General features: G+C 36.4%; 1 protein-coding gene across 1 annotated transcript; it reads right to left on the bottom strand.

The window, feature by feature from the left end:
* Positions 1–11,612: 11,612 nt before the first annotated feature.
* LOC116020348 lies at positions 11,613–19,155 on the bottom strand. The gene is made up of 11 exons (XM_031260827.1): positions 19,089–19,155; positions 16,693–16,812; positions 16,458–16,565; positions 16,273–16,362; positions 16,058–16,192; positions 15,966–15,999; positions 14,624–15,363; positions 14,438–14,557; positions 13,597–14,359; positions 13,142–13,362; positions 11,613–13,051 (listed from the first exon to the last, which is right to left on the bottom strand). The coding sequence occupies exons 1-11, from the start codon at positions 19,153–19,155 to the stop codon at positions 11,613–11,615; spliced, it is 3,837 nt and encodes a 1,278-aa protein (XP_031116687.1).
* Between the last annotated feature and the right edge of the window lie 4,803 nt (positions 19,156–23,958).

Below are 23,958 nucleotides of genomic sequence, written 5' to 3'. Positions count from 1 at the left end.
TTTTAAAAAAAACTATTGTCTTTGAAGTATATTGTATATGCAACGTGTGTTTAAATACAACACGCCAAAGGAATTGCGACGGAATATTGTACGTCGCAAACTTTCCCGCCAAAAAAAAATTTCCCGCTAAGACATTTTTGTTGGACTTTTCAACAACATCTCAATTGCGTCGTACGTTTGTCGCAATATCGTCATAAATACCGTCGCAATAGCTCTAAATCCAATGTTTTATTAGCTTAAATACCTATATATATATATATATATATATATATATATATATTACTTTCTTTCTTTATACATTTATACATTTTGGATTAATTAATAATAATAGAAATTAAAATATATTAAAATTATTATTTATGCATGTCGCAAGTTCGTCGAAATGTTTGTCGTAATTACTCATCTACAAAATTTACTAAACTACATAATTCTTGCGTCGAAACAATTGCGACGAAACTAGTATGTCGCAAAGCTACCAATGAAAAATAATTTCCCACCAAAGTAATTACGACGGAATATTGTATGTCGCAAGTTTTCCCGCCAAAAATATATTTCCCGCCAAGACATTTTTGTTGGACTTTTCGACAACATCTCAATTGCGTCATACGTTTGTCGCAATATCGTCATAAATATCGTCGCAATAGCTCTAAATCTAATATTTTACAAGAGCGATATGCTTGTCGCAAGTTTGTCGTTATTTCTGTCGCAAAAAGTCATTTATTGCGACGGATTTGTCCATCGCAATGTTTGTCCGTCGCTATAAGGGTAGTTTTCTAGTAGTGATTATAAGATTTAATATGAGTTCTTCACTCAAAAAAAAAAAAGAAAAAAAAACAAACAAACAAAAAAGGTATCAGAGCAAGTACAAGAAAACATAAAGTTTATTATGACAATTGATATTAGTATCAGAGAAAAAAAAAAGATATGCAACTATAAAATATATAATAGTAATTTGTAAAAAATTCAAAAGATTTTTCAAATTTATAAATATATAAAAGCCCAAGGGTTCCAGCCAATTAGCAGCCAGCATTTTCCGACCCAAATTATACGGCACCGTTTTTAGATTTAGGTTTTTGTTTTGTTTTGTTTTTTTTTTTTTGTGTTTAAATAGCTGAGGGCTGAGGCATTTCAAAATTAGGTAATTCCCGCCTATTTTTGTGTTCTTTAGTCTGATTTATAGGGTAATGGCTATAGCCTATTTTAGAGTTAGTGATGTGATTTGGTTCCAGTGGCGTGTGAGTTTAGGTCACTGGTGGTATGGGGTGCTGTCATAGTACAATTGCAATATAATATTTTATACGTTACACCCCCTTTTCTAACCTATAAATACATGCATATTTTCAGTTATTACAAACACAACTTGAGGAATAGATTACAACTTTGAGAGCTTTTCAAATTCTCTCCGATCAGATTTAAAAAAAAAAAAAAAAAAAAACAATGGTTGTGTTGTTCTGGCTGTTCCCACCATGTCTGGCCAATTTTTTGTTGGTGTTCAACTTCATTCGCGTCCGTAGTTATGTAGTAATTGAAACCAAGGTAGAAAGAGTTGTTAGAAATCAATAGTGTGTTCTTTCAAAAACAAGTATTAAAAAACGGCTAGAAAATTCTCTCTGTGGAATGGAGAAAAATCCATCTCGAAAAACCAGCGAGGAGCAGGATCTCATTGATCGGAACTCTAAGAAGACGAAGACATCGACGGAATCTCCGATGGGAGAAGCGTCGCAGACGACGGGCGGCAACACACCGGAGAAAACGACGGGCACCCTGTCGTTCAAACAGGTTGTTGCAAATGAAACTGGCAGCTCGTCTGCCACCCTGAATGATCTGGATTTAATCTCGGATGATGAAGAAGAAGACCCTGATGAACAGGTTGATGGAGGATGCCCTGTAATCCAACTCACGAAGGAGGAGAAACTTCGCCTACGTAGCAGGTGGAAGCAGACCCTCATTATCAAAGTGCTGGGAAGAAATGTGGGGTATGCTTACCTCCTGAGAAGGCTAACATCGTTGTGGCATCCGAAGGCGAGAATAGAACTAATCTCCATTGAATGAGGTTATTTTCTTGCCAAGTTCGCATCGTTAGAAGATTACGAATTTGCGAAATACGGAGGCCCTTGGATGGTCATGGACCATTATTTGGTCGTCAAGGAATGGGTTCCAAACTTCGACCCTCTTACTGACAAAACTGAAACTGTAATAGTTTGGGTGCGATTTCCTTGCCTATCTGCGGAGTATTACGATCACAAGTTCCTCATGAGGGTTGGAGCAAAGATAGGTAGGGCAATCAACGTTGACACGGCCACGAGCCTGGTATCTCGTGCTATGTTCGCGAGAATATGCGTTGAGGTAGACATTACGAAACCTCTCTTGTCTAAATTTACGTTACGAAGAAAGGTGAGGGGTGTAGTATATGAGGGATTACATCTCATTTGCTTTAAGTGTGGCATGTATGGTCACAATCTGGAGAAATGCCCTCAGAATCATGAGCATGATGACATGGAAGAACAGCAGACGGGGGAGGGAGGCGATGACTAGTCACCGGCGTATGGGGAAACAGAGATTAACGATCAAAAAAATAGAAAAGGAAAGAAGGGTCCTGGTATGGTAAGATCGTATGTGAGGCCGGAAGTTACGGAGGATTACGGATCTTGGATGATTGCGGAACGCAAGGCAAGAAGATACACGAAGAATCCGGAGAAGAATCAGAGATACGAAAGCGAGCAAGGAAAGAAAGACATGCGAACTGAAGGAAAAGGGAAAGAAAAAGTGGGAATGAGTTCAGGATCCAGATTCACTTCCCTTGCTGAGGAACACGTAAATGACTTACCATATGAGGAGCAGGGAGTGGAAATAGACCAAAGTGGGAATCCAGGAAACGCAACGGTGAATCATGTGACAACGAATGGGGGCACAACTAAAGGTCAGACAAATGGGGGAGCTTCTAGAGGAAAGAGACCCACGACTCAAGTCTCTGAGAAACAAATAGATGGGAATAACAAATATGGGAGACATAAGGTGGTGAATGAGGGGCATGTGAACAAAGAAAAGAGCAAACAAACGCAAAATGTTAAGTAGAGGGGAGCCAACCAGGCTGGGGCAGTAAACGAGCATACTCTCGTCAAAGGAAATATTATGGGAGACAAAGTGACGCAAGTGGTGGAGAATGACAGTGAAACAGGCACGAAGGAGCTTCTCTCGACCGAAAAAAATATGGCGGAACATCATGGCGATCCACCCGACCAAAAGGAGGATGACTCGTCGTATCCTACGGATGGGGAACTTTTTGAGGACAGCCTGGATGGCGAGGGTGAAGGTGCTATGGAGATGGAGCTCTGAGGGTCTTTGCCGTTCGGTTTGCCCTCTTTACCCTTGTGTGCTGCGTTTTTGTTTTTGTTCCTTTGCTTTTTTTGCGCTTGTTTGTCTTTGTTTTCTGTTTGCGTGTCGTTTTTTCCTCTTCTTGTTTCCTATGAAGGTTATAACATGGAACTGCCAAGGTGCAGCATCTAAGAGTTTCCTTAGAGCTGCCAAATTGATTGCAAATTGTCACAAACCGAACATTTTTTGTCTGTTCGAAACTAGGACGTCTGGTGATCATGCTGACCGTGTATGCAAGAACCTGGGGTTTTAAAATTGGATCAGAGTAGAGGCTTTAGGTTTTAGTGGAGGAATTTGGGTCCTTTGGAAAGATACAATCGAAATTGAAGTGGTGTACTCTCACCCTCAGTTCGTTCATCTAAAGGTTACGGAAAATGGTGAACACCCTTGGCACTTCTCAGTTGTTTACGGCAGTCCGGCGATGCATCTACGGCGACGTCTGTGGAGCGATTTAGATCGTTCTAAAATGAATATTACTGGACCTTGGTTAATTGCTGGGGATTTTAATGCGGTTGCCAGTTTTGATGAAATCTCTAATTCGGAAAGCCCGGGAAATCACCGCAATAGTGACTTTAAAAATTGGATATTTGAAGAAGCTTTAGTGGATTTGGGATTCTCTGGTCAGAAATTCACTTGGAAAAGAGGGCAGGAATGCGGAACTTTTAAGGGCGCTAGACTTGATAGAGTGCTAGGTTCGATGGAATGGATTGAAAGGTATGGCAACACGGAGGTGACGCACTTGCCTATGATAAACTCGGATCACTGCCCTATTTTGATCAAAACTGATGGCAATAAGCACGGCCAGACCAAAAGCTTTAAATTTCAAGGAGCCTGGACGCGTCACCCAAAATTCATGGATCTTATAAAGGAAAACTGGAATGTTGATGCTACAGTATGGGAAAACAGACAAACCGTAGCAAACATACTACAACACTGGAATGTTGACACCTTTGGGAATATTCACTTAAGAAAAAGACAACTTCTAAGAAGATTGGAAGGAATTCAAAGAAAACTGGATAGCGTGTACCATTCGGGTATCATCAAGCTGGAAAGAAAACTCAGAGCTGATCTTGATGAAATTCTCCACCAAGAGGAAATCATGTGGTACCAGCAAGCAAGGGAGGAGTAGATTGCCTCGGGAGATAGAAATACAAGCTTCTATCATGCGGCCACTAAAATAAAGAATGCCAAGAAAAAGGGCTACAGAATTCTTGACATCAACCAAGCCCAGGTGCTTAGCGAGGAAGAAACTGAAAATAACATCCATAGTTTTTTCTCTAGTATTTTCACTGAGGGTGGTGAAATAGTAGAGGGTTGCGCTCTCAAAGGGAAATTTCCTACGCTGAGCGCGATGGACTGGAACACCTTTAATGCAAATATCGGTATGGAGGAAGTGAAAGCAGCCCTCTTTGACATGGGACCTCTTAAAGCGCCTGGCCTAGATGGATTCCATGCCTGTTTCTACCAAAGATCTTGGCAGTTTGTTGGGAACTCGGTGTACAAACAGGTAAAACATTTGATGGATTCTGGGATAATGGAAGAGGGAATGAATGATACTCTGGTTGCCCTGATCCCCAAAGTAAATTGCCCGACGAGTGCGAGTCAATTCAGGCCCATAAGCCTGTGCAATGTGATATACAAAATCATTACTAAGACCATGACCAATAGAATTAAGCCCATTCTTCGGAAGCTCATTGGTCCTGAACAGAGCAGTTTCGTCCATGGTCGTCAAATAACGGATAACATCCTAGTGTACCAAGAAGCTCTACATTCTATGCGCACGAGAAACACTAGAACTGGGCACATGATCCTCAAAATTGATCTTGAGAAAGCCTACGATAGACTGAATTGGGACTTTATTCGTGATACGCTTACGGAAGTTGGCATGAACGAAACCTGGGTAAGAAATGTCATGACTTGTGTGACAACCTCTAAGCTCAGCATCTTGTGGAATGGGAAACAACTGGACCAAATTATTCCCACCCGGGGTATTAGACAAGGAGATTCCATTTCACCCTACGTGTTTGTAATGTGCATGGAGAGACTTAGTCACCTAATCAATAATGAAGTTCAAAAAGGCAATTGGAGAGGCATACGACTGAGCAAGTATAGCGCTACCCTCACCCACTTATTTTTTGCTGACGATCTTGTTCTTTTTGCAGAAGCCTCGCAGGACCAAATTATGCTAATCAAGCAATGCTTAGAGAAGTTTAGCAAGGCTTCAGGCCAGAAAGTTAGCCTAAGCAAATCACAAATTTTCTTCTCTAAAAATGTGGGCCAGGGAGAAGCTCAGTTCCTAACAGAGCTAGCAGGCATCCCAATTACAAACAACCTGGGAAATACCTAGGAGTTCCCTCCATTCATGGGAGAGTCACAAAGGAGATGTTCAATCACATACTGGAAAAAATTGACGCAAGACTGGAAGGATGGAAAATGCGGTTCCTTACCCTAGTAGGGAGACATATTTTAGTGCAAACGGTACTACATACTATCCCCTATTATACTATGCCCACAGGTATTTGGGAGGAGATTGATAGACGTATTCGTCGATTTCTCTGGGGTGGCACTAAAGATAAGAGAAAATGCCATCTAATTAGATGGGATGTGGTGACAAAGCCTAAATCCATGGGTGGGCTTGGAATAAGATCGACTAGGGAGGTCAATTTAGCCTTTATGGCTAAACTTAGGTGGCGAATCCTTACAGAAGGCGATAGCATGTGGGTAAGAATCATAAGGGCCAAGTATGCTCATGGAAAAACTGGTATGAATATTTTTGAATTGAAAGCAGGATGCTCAAATGCTTGGCGCGGCATTGTCTCTGGTTCTGCTACTCTCCAAACTGGTATCCGTTTTACTGTAAAAAATGGTAGAACGGCCCGATTTTGGGAGGATGCATGGATTAATGAGAAACCTCTTGCGAGATACCATCCGGTTGGCGGGAATGACGCTGACAAGAGCATGACAATTAGAGACTATTGGAGAGGCAGCAACGGGTGGGACTGGAGTGCAATCCACGTTTTTCCAAGTGATATTCGTCAGTCCATGGAACTGCTATCTCTCGAAGAGACTGAAAATTGTGATGAACCAACCTGGCAAGGGGAGGCTTCTGGTAAGTTCACTATGAACTCTGCTTATAATATTATCACAGGTGTTGGAACAAATATGCAGGAACCAGGGTGGGTGAACGTATGGAAGCTCAAAGTGCCAAGCAAGATGAGGTTGTTCATGTGGACTGCTCGACATGGAAGATTTCTTGGTAATGCAGAACGCAAAAGAAGAGGGTTCACCATGAATGGTGACTGCGAGGTGTGCCACGATGAGGAGGAAACTACGATCCACATCCTGCGGGATTGCAAACATGCCGAGGAAGTCTGGGTTACGTTGATGGGCAGAGCGTGCTAGAGAAGATGGAGACATTTGAACCTGCGCCAATGGATGGATCAGAACATGATGAAGAGGACGCAAACTGAGGAACAACACGAGTGGCCGAGAGTGTTTGCAATTACCAACTGGTGGCTGTGGAGATGGCGTAACGATCGCATTTTCAATTCAGAAAAGCTGCTTGGATACGCGAAGCTGATAAGGAGATTAGTCGGGCCTTTGAGCGTGAGTCAGACATGGGAACTAGAGCAGTGTCCGAGAAGATTTTACAGCTGAGTTGGAAACCCTCCACAAATCATAGACTTACGCTGAATGTGGATGGAAGCGTGAAAGCAACAACAAGGACTGCTGGTATTGGTGGTATTCTCAGGAGCGCTGATGGCCGGTGGAAGGGAGGTTTCGTTGGCTTAACTGTTGCCACGGACCCAACTATTACAGAGGTGCGTGCGATCGCTAAGGCCATGCAATGGGCCTGGGAAAAAGGTATAAGGGATTTGGAAATACAGACCGATGCTAAAGAGGTCGTTAGGTGGATTCGTGAGAAAGAAGACCTTCGAGGCATTGCTCGAGATCTTGTGAACGAAGCGGTTAGTTGGTGTGAGAAGGACTGGAGCATCTCCATTCGTACTATCTATCGAGAGCAGGAGCGCGGATGCGTTAGCCTTAATGGGCAATACCCAAGCGGTGGACTGGAAGGAGTTTTCTTCTTACCCGCCAGAGTGTGATGAGGCCTTCAACAAGGACCTCATGCGTGCCACGCAGTGTCGAAGAGTGAGGGAGACCTCCTAGTTTAGTCTAGCCCTCGGGGTCCCCCTCCGGTTTTGATCTAAAAAATAGTGTGTTCTTCATGATCAGTAGGTTCCTTATTTATACTAGTACTCCACCCGTGCGTTGCACAGTATATATATGTGTGTGTGTCTTTATGTAGTTATGTGGCTGTACATATTTGGTTATATATCCAAATTCATATTTATATATTTTATACATATATCTGAATATATCATATCTATATATATAATCGTAGATATTCAATATATTTGGAACGACATTCATAGTGATATGAATGATTAAATTTTAACGATTCTTAAACCCAAAATTTATAAACATCTTTATGAACTTTTAAAGATATATTTAAATACATAAACAAACAAACACAACTACACCTCTATATACGCAAATATATAATGATATATTTATATGAATTTTAATTATATATTTATATAATATAATAAAAACGTATGTAAATAAATACATATATTATATATATAGTTAAGAAAAAAAAACAAAATTAGAAGCCCAGATCTAAAGAACCAAAGCCCAAAACTCTAAACCTAAGCTATCAAACTATAATTTACAAAGCCCAAACAATAAAAACCTGTAAACATAAAGAAAAAATAAAATTTTTAACCTAAACATCTAAACACACAAACGCACTCACTTTACTTACAAACATTATCTCATCCCTCTTACTCATCTGCGTCGTTCCGACCTTCTGGAGATTTCCACCCCAAAGTGCGCAGCTCAAACCACAAACTCAATCGACGATGGCTTTCGTTCCCGATCTCCGTTGATTGAAAAATTCACAGTCCATCGTTTATCTTTGAACGATTTTTCTATCGTCAAAGAAAAGTGATGCAATACACGCTCTCACTGCCCCTAGAAACCCTATCCCATCGATTCTGACTCCTCTCCTCCATTCCTCCCCTCTGAAAATTTCTACCAAAAAATGCACACCTGAAACCGCGAATCAATCACCGATGGCCTTCGTTCGCCATCTCCGTCGATTAAAATATTCACCGTCTGCTAGCATGAACCAAGTTATACTAAAGTTCTTCTGCCTGTGAATAGACACCAAATGCAGAAACGACTGTGCTCCCCCAAAAAAAACCAGAAGGAATTCACCAGAAAATGAACAACGTACCCAAGGTAAACCCTATGTCCGCTACTCTGCCTAGCCACTTCCACTGCTCTGCCCAACCACTATGTCCGATCACCGCCGCCTACCACTGCGTCTGGTTGAAAAAAGAAAGAAAGAGGGAGACGGAGGTTGAGGGTCGTTGCCCCCCGTAGCTACCATCATTGTCATCGTCGTTGCTCCCGTCATCGTCGTCATTATTAAGCCACTATTGTTTCACAACCAGCCATCACCATTGTATAATATTCGTCATTGATGCAAGGGAAAATTTTGTATAGGAATTTTGACGCCTTGGTTTGAGTACACAATATGGAGTGTGGGCTTTTTAATAATAACTAGTATTTCACCCGTGCATGCACGGAATGTGAAGTATAAAAATAAATGTTATAATTAAATGAGTTATTGATATTTCGTTGTCTTCAATGTTATATAATTATAATGATTTGTTTTTGTATATAAGGATGCTAACAAAGAACTAAATAATTGAATTGCTATAGTAGAATTCTAATATACGATTATATTAGGAGAAATTTTGTTCGGAGAAATAAAAAATTTGAACAATATAGTTGTAAAGTAGAATGTTAAATTGGTTTTAAAGAGTTCATATAAATCTAAATTANTGAGGCCTTCAACAAGGACCTCATGCGTGCCACGCAGTGTCGAAGAGTGAGGGAGACCTCCTAGTTTAGTCTAGCCCTCGGGGTCCCCCTCCGGTTTTGATCTAAAAAATAGTGTGTTCTTCATGATCAGTAGGTTCCTTATTTATACTAGTACTCCACCCGTGCGTTGCACAGTATATATATGTGTGTGTGTCTTTATGTAGTTATGTGGCTGTACATATTTGGTTATATATCCAAATTCATATTTATATATTTTATACATATATCTGAATATATCATATCTATATATATAATCGTAGATATTCAATATATTTGGAACGACATTCATAGTGATATGAATGATTAAATTTTAACGATTCTTAAACCCAAAATTTATAAACATCTTTATGAACTTTTAAAGATATATTTAAATACATAAACAAACAAACACAACTACACCTCTATATACGCAAATATATAATGATATATTTATATGAATTTTAATTATATATTTATATAATATAATAAAAACGTATGTAAATAAATACATATATTATATATATAGTTAAGAAAAAAAAACAAAATTAGAAGCCCAGATCTAAAGAACCAAAGCCCAAAACTCTAAACCTAAGCTATCAAACTATAATTTACAAAGCCCAAACAATAAAAACCTGTAAACATAAAGAAAAAATAAAATTTTTAACCTAAACATCTAAACACACAAACGCACTCACTTTACTTACAAACATTATCTCATCCCTCTTACTCATCTGCGTCGTTCCGACCTTCTGGAGATTTCCACCCCAAAGTGCGCAGCTCAAACCACAAACTCAATCGACGATGGCTTTCGTTCCCGATCTCCGTTGATTGAAAAATTCACAGTCCATCGTTTATCTTTGAACGATTTTTCTATCGTCAAAGAAAAGTGATGCAATACACGCTCTCACTGCCCCTAGAAACCCTATCCCATCGATTCTGACTCCTCTCCTCCATTCCTCCCCTCTGAAAATTTCTACCAAAAAATGCACACCTGAAACCGCGAATCAATCACCGATGGCCTTCGTTCGCCATCTCCGTCGATTAAAATATTCACCGTCTGCTAGCATGAACCAAGTTATACTAAAGTTCTTCTGCCTGTGAATAGACACCAAATGCAGAAACGACTGTGCTCCCCCAAAAAAAACCAGAAGGAATTCACCAGAAAATGAACAACGTACCCAAGGTAAACCCTATGTCCGCTACTCTGCCTAGCCACTTCCACTGCTCTGCCCAACCACTATGTCCGATCACCGCCGCCTACCACTGCGTCTGGTTGAAAAAAGAAAGAAAGAGGGAGACGGAGGTTGAGGGTCGTTGCCCCCCGTAGCTACCATCATTGTCATCGTCGTTGCTCCCGTCATCGTCGTCATTATTAAGCCACTATTGTTTCACAACCAGCCATCACCATTGTATAATATTCGTCATTGATGCAAGGGAAAATTTTGTATAGGAATTTTGACGCCTTGGTTTGAGTACACAATATGGAGTGTGGGCTTTTTAATAATAACTAGTATTTCACCCGTGCATGCACGGAATGTGAAGTATAAAAATAAATGTTATAATTAAATGAGTTATTGATATTTCGTTGTCTTCAATGTTATATAATTATAATGATTTGTTTTTGTATATAAGGATGCTAACAAAGAACTAAATAATTGAATTGCTATAGTAGAATTCTAATATACGATTATATTAGGAGAAATTTTGTTCGGAGAAATAAAAAATTTGAACAATATAGTTGTAAAGTAGAATGTTAAATTGGTTTTAAAGAGTTCATATAAATTAAAGTAGAATGTTAAATTGGTTTTAAAGAGTTCATATAAATCAAAGTAGAATGTTAAATTGGTTTTAAAGAGTTCATATAAATCTAAATTACAAATTATTGAAAACTTCTTTGTAAACAATAAATCTAAATTACAAATTATTGAAAACTTCTTTGTAAACAACATTAGTTGTTTTCTTACAACAACTTTCTAACTCACTACAAAGTAAAATCTTGAGTCCAGTTGGATTACTAACTCTTGAAGCAGCAACATACAATTGACCAGTTGGATTACTAACTCTTGAAGCAGCAACATACAATTGACCATGCACAAACACCGGTTTCTTTAATAACAGACACAATTGACCATGCACAAACACCGGTTTCTTTAATAACAGACCCACATGAGATAGTACAAACACCGGTTTCTTTAATAACAGACCCACATGAGATAGTGTTTGACCTTGATTCTTTAATAACAGACCCACATGAGATAGTGTTTGACCTTGACTCTTGTTAATGGTCATAGCATATGAAAGCATCAAAGGAAATTGTCTTCTACTAACTTAAATGGCAATCTTGGATCTGAAGGCGTCATACTCAACCTAGGGACCAACACCCTTGTACCAGAATGATTGCCTGACATTATCTTAGCTTCAATTACATGCTCAGAAAGTCTTGTTACAACCAGTCTAGTGCCATTACATAAGCCGAGAGAGTGATCAATGTTTCTTAACAACATCACCGGTGAACCAACCTTCAATGTCAAAGAATGGTTTGGTATACCTGATGCCTTAAGGCCATTAAGAAACTCAGGTGTGTGAACATCTGCAAGAACTCCACTACCATTATCCGTTTTACATACAGAATCACAACTAAGATATGTTCGACTCTCAGCTTCGTGCATGCTACTCATGTAATCATTAACAGCGTTCACAACATCCAATGTTGGTGCCAAAATTGCCCTACTCTCAAGAAAACTGTTATCACATGAACCATTTTGGAACATGGGAAATGTACTTTCAACAATAGTGGTAATTGGGTCGCCATTTGATGACAACAACATCTCATTTGGAATCACAACCTCTGGACAATCTTCGTTAGATGCACCTGCTGTACCATCCCCAATAGAAGCTATCCACTTTGCAAATTGTTCTACTTGTTGTTTTTCTTCAGCATTTTCCATATTTTCCAAACGTAGATTTTTTGTCAACCTTAGAACCGTACAACTTTCCCATAAGTACGATGAATTGATGGTTGAAGAAACAATATCTTGCCTAGAGCCCTTCGGTATAACTGGTAAAATCTGCCTAAAATCACCACCAAGTACTACAGTCTTACCACCAAACGTATATCTCTCACTTGCAGGATTAGTGAAACGAAGCAAGTCTCGCATAGTTCTGTCTAGTGCCTCAAAGCAGCGTTTGTGCATCATTGGAGCTTCATCCCAAATGATTAAGTTTGCCTTTGAAATCAACTCAGCAAGGTCGCTACCGGGTTTAATATTGCAGGTGGAGTCCTCATTAATGTTAATTGGTATAGCAAACCTTAAGTGTGCCGTCCTGCCACCTGGCAACAATAGTGAAGCAATTCCACTTGAAGCTACATTGATAACAATTTCACCTTGAGATCGCAATGTGGCAGATAGGGTCTTCCATAAGAATGTTTTCCCTGTTCCTCCATAACCATAAACAAAAAACAATCCACCTTTGTTAGATGACACGTCTCCAATTATTGTATCGTAAACACCACGTTGCTCTTCAGTGAGTTGGCTAACAAACCTATCGCTTTCATCTGCAAGAACTACACGATCATATGACAACTCTTCAAACAACAAACGATTTCCATTTAACCTTGTAGAAGCAACTCGTGGTGTGGGCATGGGAGGAAAGTCTTTTAATGATTTGTTGTATACTTGCAACAATTTTTCTAACTCTATTAGAGTTAGATTCTCTTTCTCCTCATTTGTTAAAACTAAATCTGTAATGATATAGCAATAATTAATATATTTAAATTATTATTTACGAATGAAAGAGATGTGCTTAAAATAAATACTTATTGAACGCTTACCTGGAATTGATAAGAATATGCGTTGATTGTATTGCACATCTTCAGACAGGTAATCCAACACCTCCTTCCATACAGTTTCAGGCCTATTAAATGAATTTGATGTCAACAATGTCACAAAAAGTTTTCTCATAGAATGAGCAGATGACCAATAACTTGCTTCTTTAATGGCATCAATATACTCCTTATCATCATCCAATAGACCACGGGCATAACATGCATCTCTAAATGAAGTATATTGTATACCATTAAAAAACCGAATTTCCCCAAAGCTTGTAGGCCCGCGAACTATGTTTAGAAGGCATCTCAAGTAGTACAACTCTCCCGTACCCGGTGGTACATAGAAAATACGACCTATGACAAAACCTTTCTTTCTTGGACTCTATTCTCGAATATCCTTTTTCCAAACAAATTTAGTTGGCATCTCAATATAAGTCAATAACTTAGCCTCGGGAAACCTTTTGTTCGCTTCAAACCAACCATTAAACATACTTTGACCAATTGTCTCCCTCATCAATACGTTGTCAACTGGATCGTCATCTTCAAAAATTATTGTTTGGCAGTCTGGTAGGTGAAAGCTCAATCTCTCCACCGCTGGAGTTCTAAACTGTACCTCAAAGCTAAATAGCCGCCAAGTAGCCTCACAAGCTGATATGTACCTACAGTCGTAATACATGTTAATCTCATCGATGACTTCATTCCCATTACTGTCAGAGGTACTTTTATAGAACTCAGCTGTGACCCTGTCATTCCCTTTATTAACATATTTGAATAAATATTTGATTGATCTTGATTGATTACACCATTCCACATTCATATGAGCCCTATATTTAAGCAGCAAATACCTATTGTGTGGTACAACAAATCTATTGTCCAATTGAATACCACTTTTCATAACAAACCTACCATCATCTCTCTGTCTATATATTGGGTAACCATCTTCATCAAAAGTCGATGAGTCAACAAACTTCTTTGGAAAATGCTTCGAACACCTTCCATTCACCATACACGGAGATTGCTTTCTTACATTTCGACAAGGACCATGGACCATAAATTCTTCAACACATTTGTAGTACTCTTGATCAACTTCTTTATCTGGTATTTCTGCTGCGATCATTTTGTCAATAAAATTGCACCCCGCATTCCGATCATTGTTTGCTAAGAAGAGTAGAATGTGAGCATGCGGTAGACCACGCTTTTGGAACTCAATAGTGTAAATGACTACAAAAAAAAATGTAAATATTAGTAATTTAAAAAAATAAATTTAAACGAATTTTTTATATACTTGCATTACTTCACCTGCTCTAACTGTACCAAACAATTCTCCAGTTCGAAGGCCTTTTATTAGATCATCCAACTTCATCTTAAAAATTTGGCAAACAATATCGGGCTTGTCTTCAGCTTTCAAATCACGCTTACCTAAGTACCGTTCAATTTATGGCCACTTAGGATTGCAAGTAAATGTGATGAATAGATTTGGATAACCTATCCAACGACATATGGCCATAGCATCCTGGTAGTTCTGAACCATATACCTAGCACCGCCCGTGAAGCTAGATGGTAGAATAATACGCTTCCCTTGTGTGCTAGGATCAATCTCACCACGGGTTAGTGCATCTGACAACCCTTTGTAAGCTTCACATCTTAATGACTTTTGATTGTTCCTTATGTATATGAGCCTTCTAGTTTCCACCATGGTGTAAGCGTCTACCAAGAACTGTTGAAACAACCTTTTGGAAAATAACAAAGTCGAGAGCTCTCCGGGTCGTTCATGCATCCGAAAAGAGAAGAATTCCCTCGCTGTTATGCGGACCCTACTGTTAGATTTGTTGTTGGAATCTTTACATCGCTGTATATCCTCTCTATAGCCATCTTCTCCATATGGAAATAAGAGTGGGTATTGCAACGGTAAGTACGATGGGTGCAACTCACTAATCCTTTTCAAGAGACCAGATCTAGTCTCGACCAATATGTCACGTTGACCCATTGTTGGTTCCAAGTCTCCTACAATGAGTGCTGCAACCTCAGACGCTGTTGGGAGGTTATATGTTCGGGCATCTTTGTTACGTTTGCCAATTAGTCTCATCTTGATTTCTACCCGTGGATTTGCTTGAATATGTGTCTTTGCATTGCGGAAGGATTGTACTAACACATTGTTCTCGTCCAAAACTTTTTTAATATCAGAGACAACTTCAACATGAATGCTATCTTTGTCATTGTTCTTCCTACAATTAACATTTAAAATTATTGTATTTAAAATAACTAAAAGAATAAAATAAAACTATTCTCAAAAAAATAAATAAACAAAAAAAATAACTAAAAGTAGTAACTTTAAATGACATTATTTACATTTGTAGTAAATAAAAAATTACATACCTTACAGAACAAATACGGTTATTAATTTCATTATATGTGTCGTGTATGTACAATTGAGCAAATTTTGGTTGACTACCCTCGGTGGGTAACAAACTACCAATTGAATGAAAATTTTGTCCGTTGATGCGAAAAATTGGCGGGGCACCACCGCAATTAATTGAGTGGTCAATCTTACCACCCATAGACGTGAAACTAAACATACTATTGTATGACCTAATGTTTTCCAGGAAACACGTCCTCTTCTCTCCGTGCTCAAAGAACAAATCATACAACTGTTTCGGTGGGGTGGACATCTGCGGAAGGTTAATTTTCCCATGTGCGCAACAAACTGAATATTTTGGCAATGATTTCAATCTAGACTGACTAAGACGCTCATTATACCAAAATGTTGTCGAACAATGTTCACAACTATATAAAGGGTCACCACAATCATCATATTGAACTGCAATACCGTTTGAAAAGAATACGTTGTAAGTTAAGATACACTGAAAAACAAAAATATTAATTTATATTAAAAGAAATTTGATAACATCAATTAATTACCAGATTGAACTTCACTCTCCATAACTTCATCAAAATCTTGACTTAAATCTCGACAAATTACAACTTGTGGATCCGATTCTTGAGTAATATTTGGCCGAGAAATGCCCAAGGAGTATGATTGGCTACGCTCACTCCCTTTAAAAGAAATGAAATAATCCGAATTTTGAATATCCTAGAAATTAAAGTTTAATAAACTAAAATATTTAAATACATACATTTATGTGCATTCACATTATTGTCTATTGTTGATACTTCCGTCAACGTCAATGAACCTTTGATCTTCTTACTTCGAATTGTCCTGTTACCTGTAGTTTGATAATTGTACGATAGATAACTACAAATTTAAAACCACCAATTGCCGGGGAAAAATAATTAACAACTATTACATTGATATACTTACAATTTGTAATATCACTCAAAGGTAGAGAATTTTTGGATCTCAATGTAACATTGAAACGATTTTTTGGAGTACCTGTAATCGTTCCAATATACGTTGAATTTTCACTTCCTGCTAAGAAGGTAATTTTATTTTAATGCATCTTAAAAGTAAAAGTTACACTAAAAATAGTATATGTACATAATAGGTAAGTAAATAATTTAATGTAAGTTGGCTAACTTATTAAAAGACTACTAACCTGTTAGTTGTTTGTAATTAGTGTTGCATGTAGTGCCTTTATCAGTACGATTATCAGATGTCTGGCCCATCATATAATCTTCCGCCGTGTTACGAATAGTCGTATTAACAACATTTCCATCTAAAATAATAAAAATATAATTAGATCTTATATACGGTTAGTTTTTAATGTGTAATTACAAAAAAAAAAAAATACTAACCGTTATTCAACACAGACAAAGNCCTGTTTATATATACGATTATACAAAATCTAATTTGGCAGTGGTAATGTAAGTTAAATACACAAGCATACTAAACCTGTTTAAAAAATTCATTTGAAAAAAAAAAAACTTAAGGATCTATGTAAAATGCACTAAATATATACCTTGCAGACTTTAAGATATGAGCTGCCAAAAAATTTAATGTTGGTTGGGATATGTGAAGACATAATTTAGAAACTTTACAGTCCCCAATATGAAAAATTAACACATATATAAGAACATCACTCAATCAACAGAATTTAAATATGATTCTAAATTTTGTTCTCTAAGGTATACAAGATTTCGATGAAATGAAGAAACTGTCAAGTTCTACAGTCATTGGAAATAAGAGGAAGCTACCATACTCAGCTAGCCAAGGTTAGTGAACACTTTCCAGTATATACAAATTATATAACTGTTCTTCATTACACAAATCAGTTAGGGTAATTAGGTGAGCATAGAATTTCACAAAAATAAAATAAAATAACTCCACATATATTACATTCATGAATTCAGCATTCCATATATATTCATAGAACTGAAGTTTCACTGCCTTAGAAACCCTAACTACACATATATTCATAGAATTGAACTTCGATTGCCATAGAACAGAACTTCCACTTCCACTAAACACAAACTAAATCCAAAAGCCTTAATCCACAATGCATAGATAAGAATAAGAATTCACTAATTAAAAATCAAAATTAAAAAGCCCTAATGCAAACTTAGCTTTTTTAGATCTACAAGCTTGACCGCCCTTCTCATTCCTTCTTAGATTTTCGGATCTGAACAAACATATAGTAATCCCGTCTGCCAAGATTCGGGGAATTTAGTAGATTGGCCACAATTTCCATTTCAACATAGGTAAATCACGATTGGCTTGAAAATCGAACAAAGATGTTCTTCGATTTCTATAAACAGCTACCAAGTTCACTTCTAGACTCATAAAGTTGTCGCTGAAGAGAATCAAAGAAGAAAGTGAACTGGAAATGGGAAGAATGAGATGAAGCAATGAAGTGTGAAATGGGTGGAGGAGATGAGGCGTGGTTTCTAGAATAAACCACGCCTATCTCTCATTTACGGACAGTAATATTATATATATATATATATATATAAATTAACATAGAAAACCTCATATTAAAATATTAAATATATGTTATATATTTAATTAATTTTATTTGTGGAAATAATTATATGATGGTTATTTAATTTTAATATGAGGTTTTCTATGTTAATTTATATTTATATATATATATATATATATATATATATATATATATATATATATATATATATATAAATTAACATAGAAAACCTCATATTAAAATTAAATAACCATCATATAATTATTTCCACAAATAAAATTAATTAAATATATAACATATATTTAATATTTTAATATGAGGTTTTCTATGTTAATTTATATATATATATATATATATAATATTACTGTCCGTAAATGAGAGATAGGCGTGGTTTATTCTAGAAACCACGCCTCATCTCCTCCACCCATTTCACACTTCATTGCTTCATCTCATTCTTCCCATTTCCAGTTCACTTTCTTCTTTGATTCTCTTCAGCGACAACTTTATGAGTCTAGAAGTGAACTTGGTAGCTGTTTATAGAAATCGAAGAACATCTTTGTTCGATTTTCAAGCCAATCGTGATTTACCTATGTTGAAATGGAAATTGTGGCCAATCTACTAAATTCCCCGAATCTTGGCAGACGGGATTACTATATGTTTGTTCAGATCCGAAAATCTAAGAAGGAATGAGAAGGGCGGTCAAGCTTGTAGATCTAAAAAAGCTAAGTTTGCATTAGGGCTTTTTAATTTTGATTTTTAATTAGTGAATTCTTATTCTTATCTATGCATTGTGGATTAAGGCTTTTGGATTTAGTTTGTGTTTAGTGGAAGTGGAAGTTCTGTTCTATGGCAATCGAAGTTCAATTCTATGAATATATGTGTAGTTAGGGTTTCTAAGGCAGTGAAACTTCAGTTCTATGAATATATATGGAATGCTGAATTCATGAATGTAATATATGTGGAGTTATTTTATTTTATTTTTGTGAAATTCTATGCTCACCTAATTACCCTAACTGATTTGTGTAATGAAGAACAGTTATATAATTTGTATATACTGGAAAGTGTTCACTAACCTTGGCTAGCTGAGTATGGTAGCTTCCTCTTATTTCCAATGACTGTAGAACTTGACAGTTTCTTCATTTCATCGAAATCTTGTATACCTTAGAGAACAAAATTTAGAATCATATTTAAATTCTGTTGATTGAGTGATGTTCTTATATATGTGTTAATTTTTCATATTGGGGACTGTAAAGTTTCTAAATTATGTCTTCACATATCCCAACCAACATTAAATTTTTTGGCAGCTCATATCTTAAAGTCTGCAAGGTATATATTTAGTGCATTTTACATAGATCCTTAAGTTTTTTTTTTTTCAAATGAATTTTTTAAACAGGTTTAGTATGCTTGTGTATTTAACTTACATTACCACTGCCAAATTAGATTTTGTATAATCGTATATATAAACAGGTTAGATGATGATGTTAGCTTCATGAACCATCAATTTTTATACACAGGTTAACTATTTGGGGTCTTAACTTACATGGAAGATTAGAAGATTCCAGTTCTTCAGAGTTACTTGTATGAAAACATTCATTAAATAACTGGCTTTGGAATTGAACATTCTGTAATGAGAAATTGTTAAACGGGTTTTGGCTTGATGTATTGGTCCATAAACTTGAAATAGCTACTTTGTTTTTATTACCATTGGCTTCAAATGAACTTTGTTTGAAGTTATGATTAATGATTCTTTTGTGTTTAGTATGTTGATATTGCAGTGACTCTAATATTTGTTGTTAGTTTACAACTCAACTTAATAGGCTGCTTTGGATTTTTTTTTTACAATTTTACAGATTCACCTCATGACTCGGTTCTTTTTTTTTACAATTTTACAGATTCACCTCATGACTCGGTTCAATTTATTGAATGGTGCCCTACTTCACCTCATGACTCGGTTCAATTTATTGAATGGTGCCCTACTTCATGTCCTCGTACTCTTCTCATTGGTAATTTCCATGGGAGAATAACTTTATGGACTTAACCTTCTCAAGTAATTTAGCATTAATGGACTCAATTCGTTATTTAGATCTTTCTTAAATACCTTCTGTAGCTTGTAGTTGGACAAACTTTCCTTTTTGCTAGCAATTTACAGCACTGTACTGGACAAACTTTCCTTTTTGCTAGCAATTTACAGCACTGTACATGGTTTGGTTGTTTATTTTTTAGTTCTGTTAAACACTGTACATGGTTTGGTTGTTTATTTTTTAGTTCTGTTAAAGTGCTGAGTTTTTTCTCCCTTGTTTTTTTTAGTTCTGTTAAAGTGCTGAGTTTTTTCTCCCTTGTTGGTCAGTATGAAAATTGATGGAATTAATTATATCTCACATGAATGAATTGTCCTGCTGCTTTTTTATTTACTACTTTATGGACAATTTTTTTGGCCCCTTCCATTTCTAGTAGACTTAGCTGGACTTGAATAAGCTGATCTTTTCCATATTTTATTGGAAAATGACAAGATGATGACAATGGACTCTGGACCTCTGGACTTTGTCTCTGTCGAAATTGTGTGCATATTTTCTTATGGGATATGACTTCAAAGGTTAGTTTTATTACTGTTGAATTAGCTTTCATCTAAAAGTTAATTGCAGCATATTTTGATTTGTTCCTTAACTGACATAGCAGTTTTCCTTTAGGATAAAAGGCTTTTTTTTTTGCAAGTTAGATACATGATAGTGTATCTTTGAGCTTTTATTATATGATACTGTTTTTACATGTTATTTGAGTAACTTGGTAGAATTTTTTGGGTCATATTGCATGTGATATCTTAGTGAATTTGGCATACATTTATTGCATGTGTACTTATTTCTGAGTGAATTTGGCATACATTTATTGCATGTGTACTTATTTCTGTAGTGCTTAAAGAACTCAAACATTCATTAATACTTATTTCTGTAGTGCTTAAAGAACTCAAACATTCATTAATATTGTCAACTTGGGTAAATTACATTGTATTGTTAAAGTAAAATTGAAATACAATTTTAATATGCTACACAGTTTCGACTGCCTTCATAGTTTATGATCTACGTGGTCATGCTTTGTTTCTTTATACCTTGTTGACCTGCAAAATAAATGTTTGAAAAGGATTAGTGCATAAGTAACCTATAGTAAGTGTAAATTGAAAAGAAATCATACCATGTAATATAACACATTATGCAGTCATGTAGCTTATAATGCCACCTTTTTAACTCCTTCATCTTGACCTGTATTTAATGGTAGGCAAAACTCTAGTTGAAATTGAGATATAGAACAATCAAGTTGAAATTTTAGGATTTCAGGGAACACAAAACAGATCATTAAAAAGTCCTTAGATAAGTTTCTTGCCCCAAAAAAGCCAAACACATGACAAAAAAGTCCTTTAAAAGTAGCAGTCCCAAATGACCAAAACAATGTCTACAAAACATCTTTAAAACATGCAATATATTTTTAAGTCTTAAGCTGCATCATCAGTTGTCTTCTCCAACTTGACTTCCAAGAGAAGTTTCTTTGAAGAGGTCTTTGTTGAGGAAAACTGATCCAGAAGACATCGCTTAACAGCACCGGAGTCTAAAACCTCTACATCCTTTGCATTTCCAGTTATGGCTAGAGGACTTTCAGCCTCACCTTCAGAAAGAAACTCCTAAAAAACAACAGACATCATTAGTTTTAATACAGCATAGATATCACCACTTTTAAACAGTATATAAATTTTACCTCATCTAATTCAAAACAGTCATTGGACTGAAGCTTAGAAGTAGGATCATTATCAAAGCTTTCCAATAATTCAGGACAGTAGGAATCAACCAATTTAGGATCGTTAATAACCTTCATAGCAGCGAATGCATTATGAAGGTTATCAAACTGTTCTTTCCTCACAGCAATCTTCCATATTAGTGTCATAGAACACAAGGATAAAATCTCATTGGGCAGAAGTTGATTATCCTATAAATTAGAGATTAGATATATTAGAAATTAAAGTTTATACTTGTTAAGCAAAGTCATTTTCAGAGTAATTGTGCATTACCTGTGGATATTTGTCTCTCAGTTCCACAGCAGACATGCCAATCAACTCTTTGCATTCCCGGTCTCATAAAAGGAATGGTGCATTACCATTCCTATCAACAACTCTCACCTTAATCCTATATCTCAAAATTCCTTCTGCCCATGTCTTATTACACTTGTAACAGTCATAGAGGCCCTTGGTATTTAGGGTTAGTTTTTTGCTACAACCTTGTGTTTTACATGAGTTATAACACCAGTCCAAAGCACCTTCTATACCAACGATCTTAGCCACCACCCAATAATCGCCGTACTGGACAAAACTTAACATATATTAAAAACAATTTAGACATAACACTTTATCAAATTATTTTAAGAAAACTACCTGTTTCTTCTCATACACCTCACTAATGGTAGTCATAATCATAGAACCAGTGTTGAATGTGTCAAAAGTATTTGCAGCAGACATACTTGAGATAGAACAAATACTACGCATAGGAGTCTTCTCACCACATATTCTATAATAGAGATAAAACAATTTTGGAATTTAAATGAGAGATTAGTAATGTTTATAGGTCTTAATATAAAGTATATGACAGTGTAGTTTTTACCTATCCCTAAACTCGATAATTTCAGGAATTGGTTCATTGATAAATAACTGGGTGGCATCATAGGAGCTTGAAAGCTTAGTTTCCCCAGCTTTTGAAAATAACACAAAGAAAAAAAAAATATTATTGAAGCATGTAGACTGTTTGGTAAAAAAAAAACTAATATTATTGAAGCATGTAGACTGTTTGGTAAAAAAAAAACTATACATAGATCTGTTTTGTGTACTTACCATAAAAAAAAAACTATACATAGATCTGTTTTGTGTACTTACCATTGTAACCACTTTTTACATAGATCTGTTTTGTGTACTTACCATTGTAACCACTTTTGACCCTACAGAATTGCATCAAAATACCATTGTAACCACTTTTGACCCTACAGAATTGCATCAAAATAATGACATTAACATCGGTACTTTTTTTGTACCAAGAGTCGACCTTATCGACATGATTGTCACATAATGTGCATTTCATTTCATCACCACTGCAGTTATAAAAATAGATTACACTGTAAAACCCAAAAGACAACCTTGTATTAAAAAAAAAAAAAGAACAATGGAAATAACCCAGCATACTTTACCTTTCATCCAAAGAACAATGGAAATAACCCAGCATACTTTACCTTTCATCCTCAGAACAATGGAAATAACCCAGCATACTTTACCTTTCATCCTCTATGAGGAAGTCAATCAACCGAGAAGGCCTTCCACCTACAATCATGAGGAAGTCAATCAACCGAGAAGGCCTTCCACCTACAATCTTTTCTATAGGAGAATAAATCTCAACGATCCTTCCAATCACATCTTAAAAAAAAATTCAAATAGAGCATATAAACAGTGTACTAAATGAATAGAATAGAATAGAAAATGAGTTTGATAATTTACCAATGAGTTTTTTGTCATCAATCTTCTCAGACTCTTTCAAAGATTTAAAACTTCTCAGACGAAACATGTGCCTAGGAAAATTTAAATTCTTGTACTGTTTCACAATCGTAGAGTAATTAAACTTGACCATAAATTTGTTTGGGCTCGTCTTATAAGTATAAAAATTAGTGACCACAAGAAAGTTTTTTAGACAATAAACTTTGCCTTCAACAAACTGGTTTTGAAATTTAACATGCTCGCGTGGGATGTGAGCATGTAAAACATTACCCTACAATGAAAAATAAACAAAAATTATAGTGCTATCAATTGAATGTGCTGTATATAGACACTTTTCCTATAAAACTTGATATTTATGATGCATTTTTCAGGTCAGAAGATTACCTCGCTATCATGGAAGACACATTCTCGACATTTCACAACTT

The sequence above is a fragment of the Ipomoea triloba genome, chromosome 5 (genome assembly GCF_003576645.1).
Source record: "Ipomoea triloba cultivar NCNSP0323 chromosome 5, ASM357664v1".
In the NCBI taxonomy this organism is placed as follows: Eukaryota; Viridiplantae; Streptophyta; class Magnoliopsida; order Solanales; family Convolvulaceae; genus Ipomoea; species Ipomoea triloba.
The sequence above is the reverse complement of the archived record's forward strand: the minus strand, read 5'-3'. Positions and strand labels throughout refer to the sequence as shown.

Bases quoted from the DNA above. Each gene is read 5' to 3' on its own strand.
- LOC116020348 (XM_031260827.1), bottom strand. From the start codon at position 19,155: ATGAAGAAACTGTCAAGTTCTACAGTCATTGGAAATAAGAGGAAGCTA. The intron at 16,363-16,457 runs GTAAGTATATCA...ATCAAACTACAG, and splicing joins TTTGAGTGATATTACAAATT to GTAACAGGACAATTCGAAGT. The intron at 14,360-14,437 runs GTGAAGTAATGC...TTTTTTTTGTAG, and splicing joins GTTTGGTACAGTTAGAGCAG to TCATTTACACTATTGAGTTC.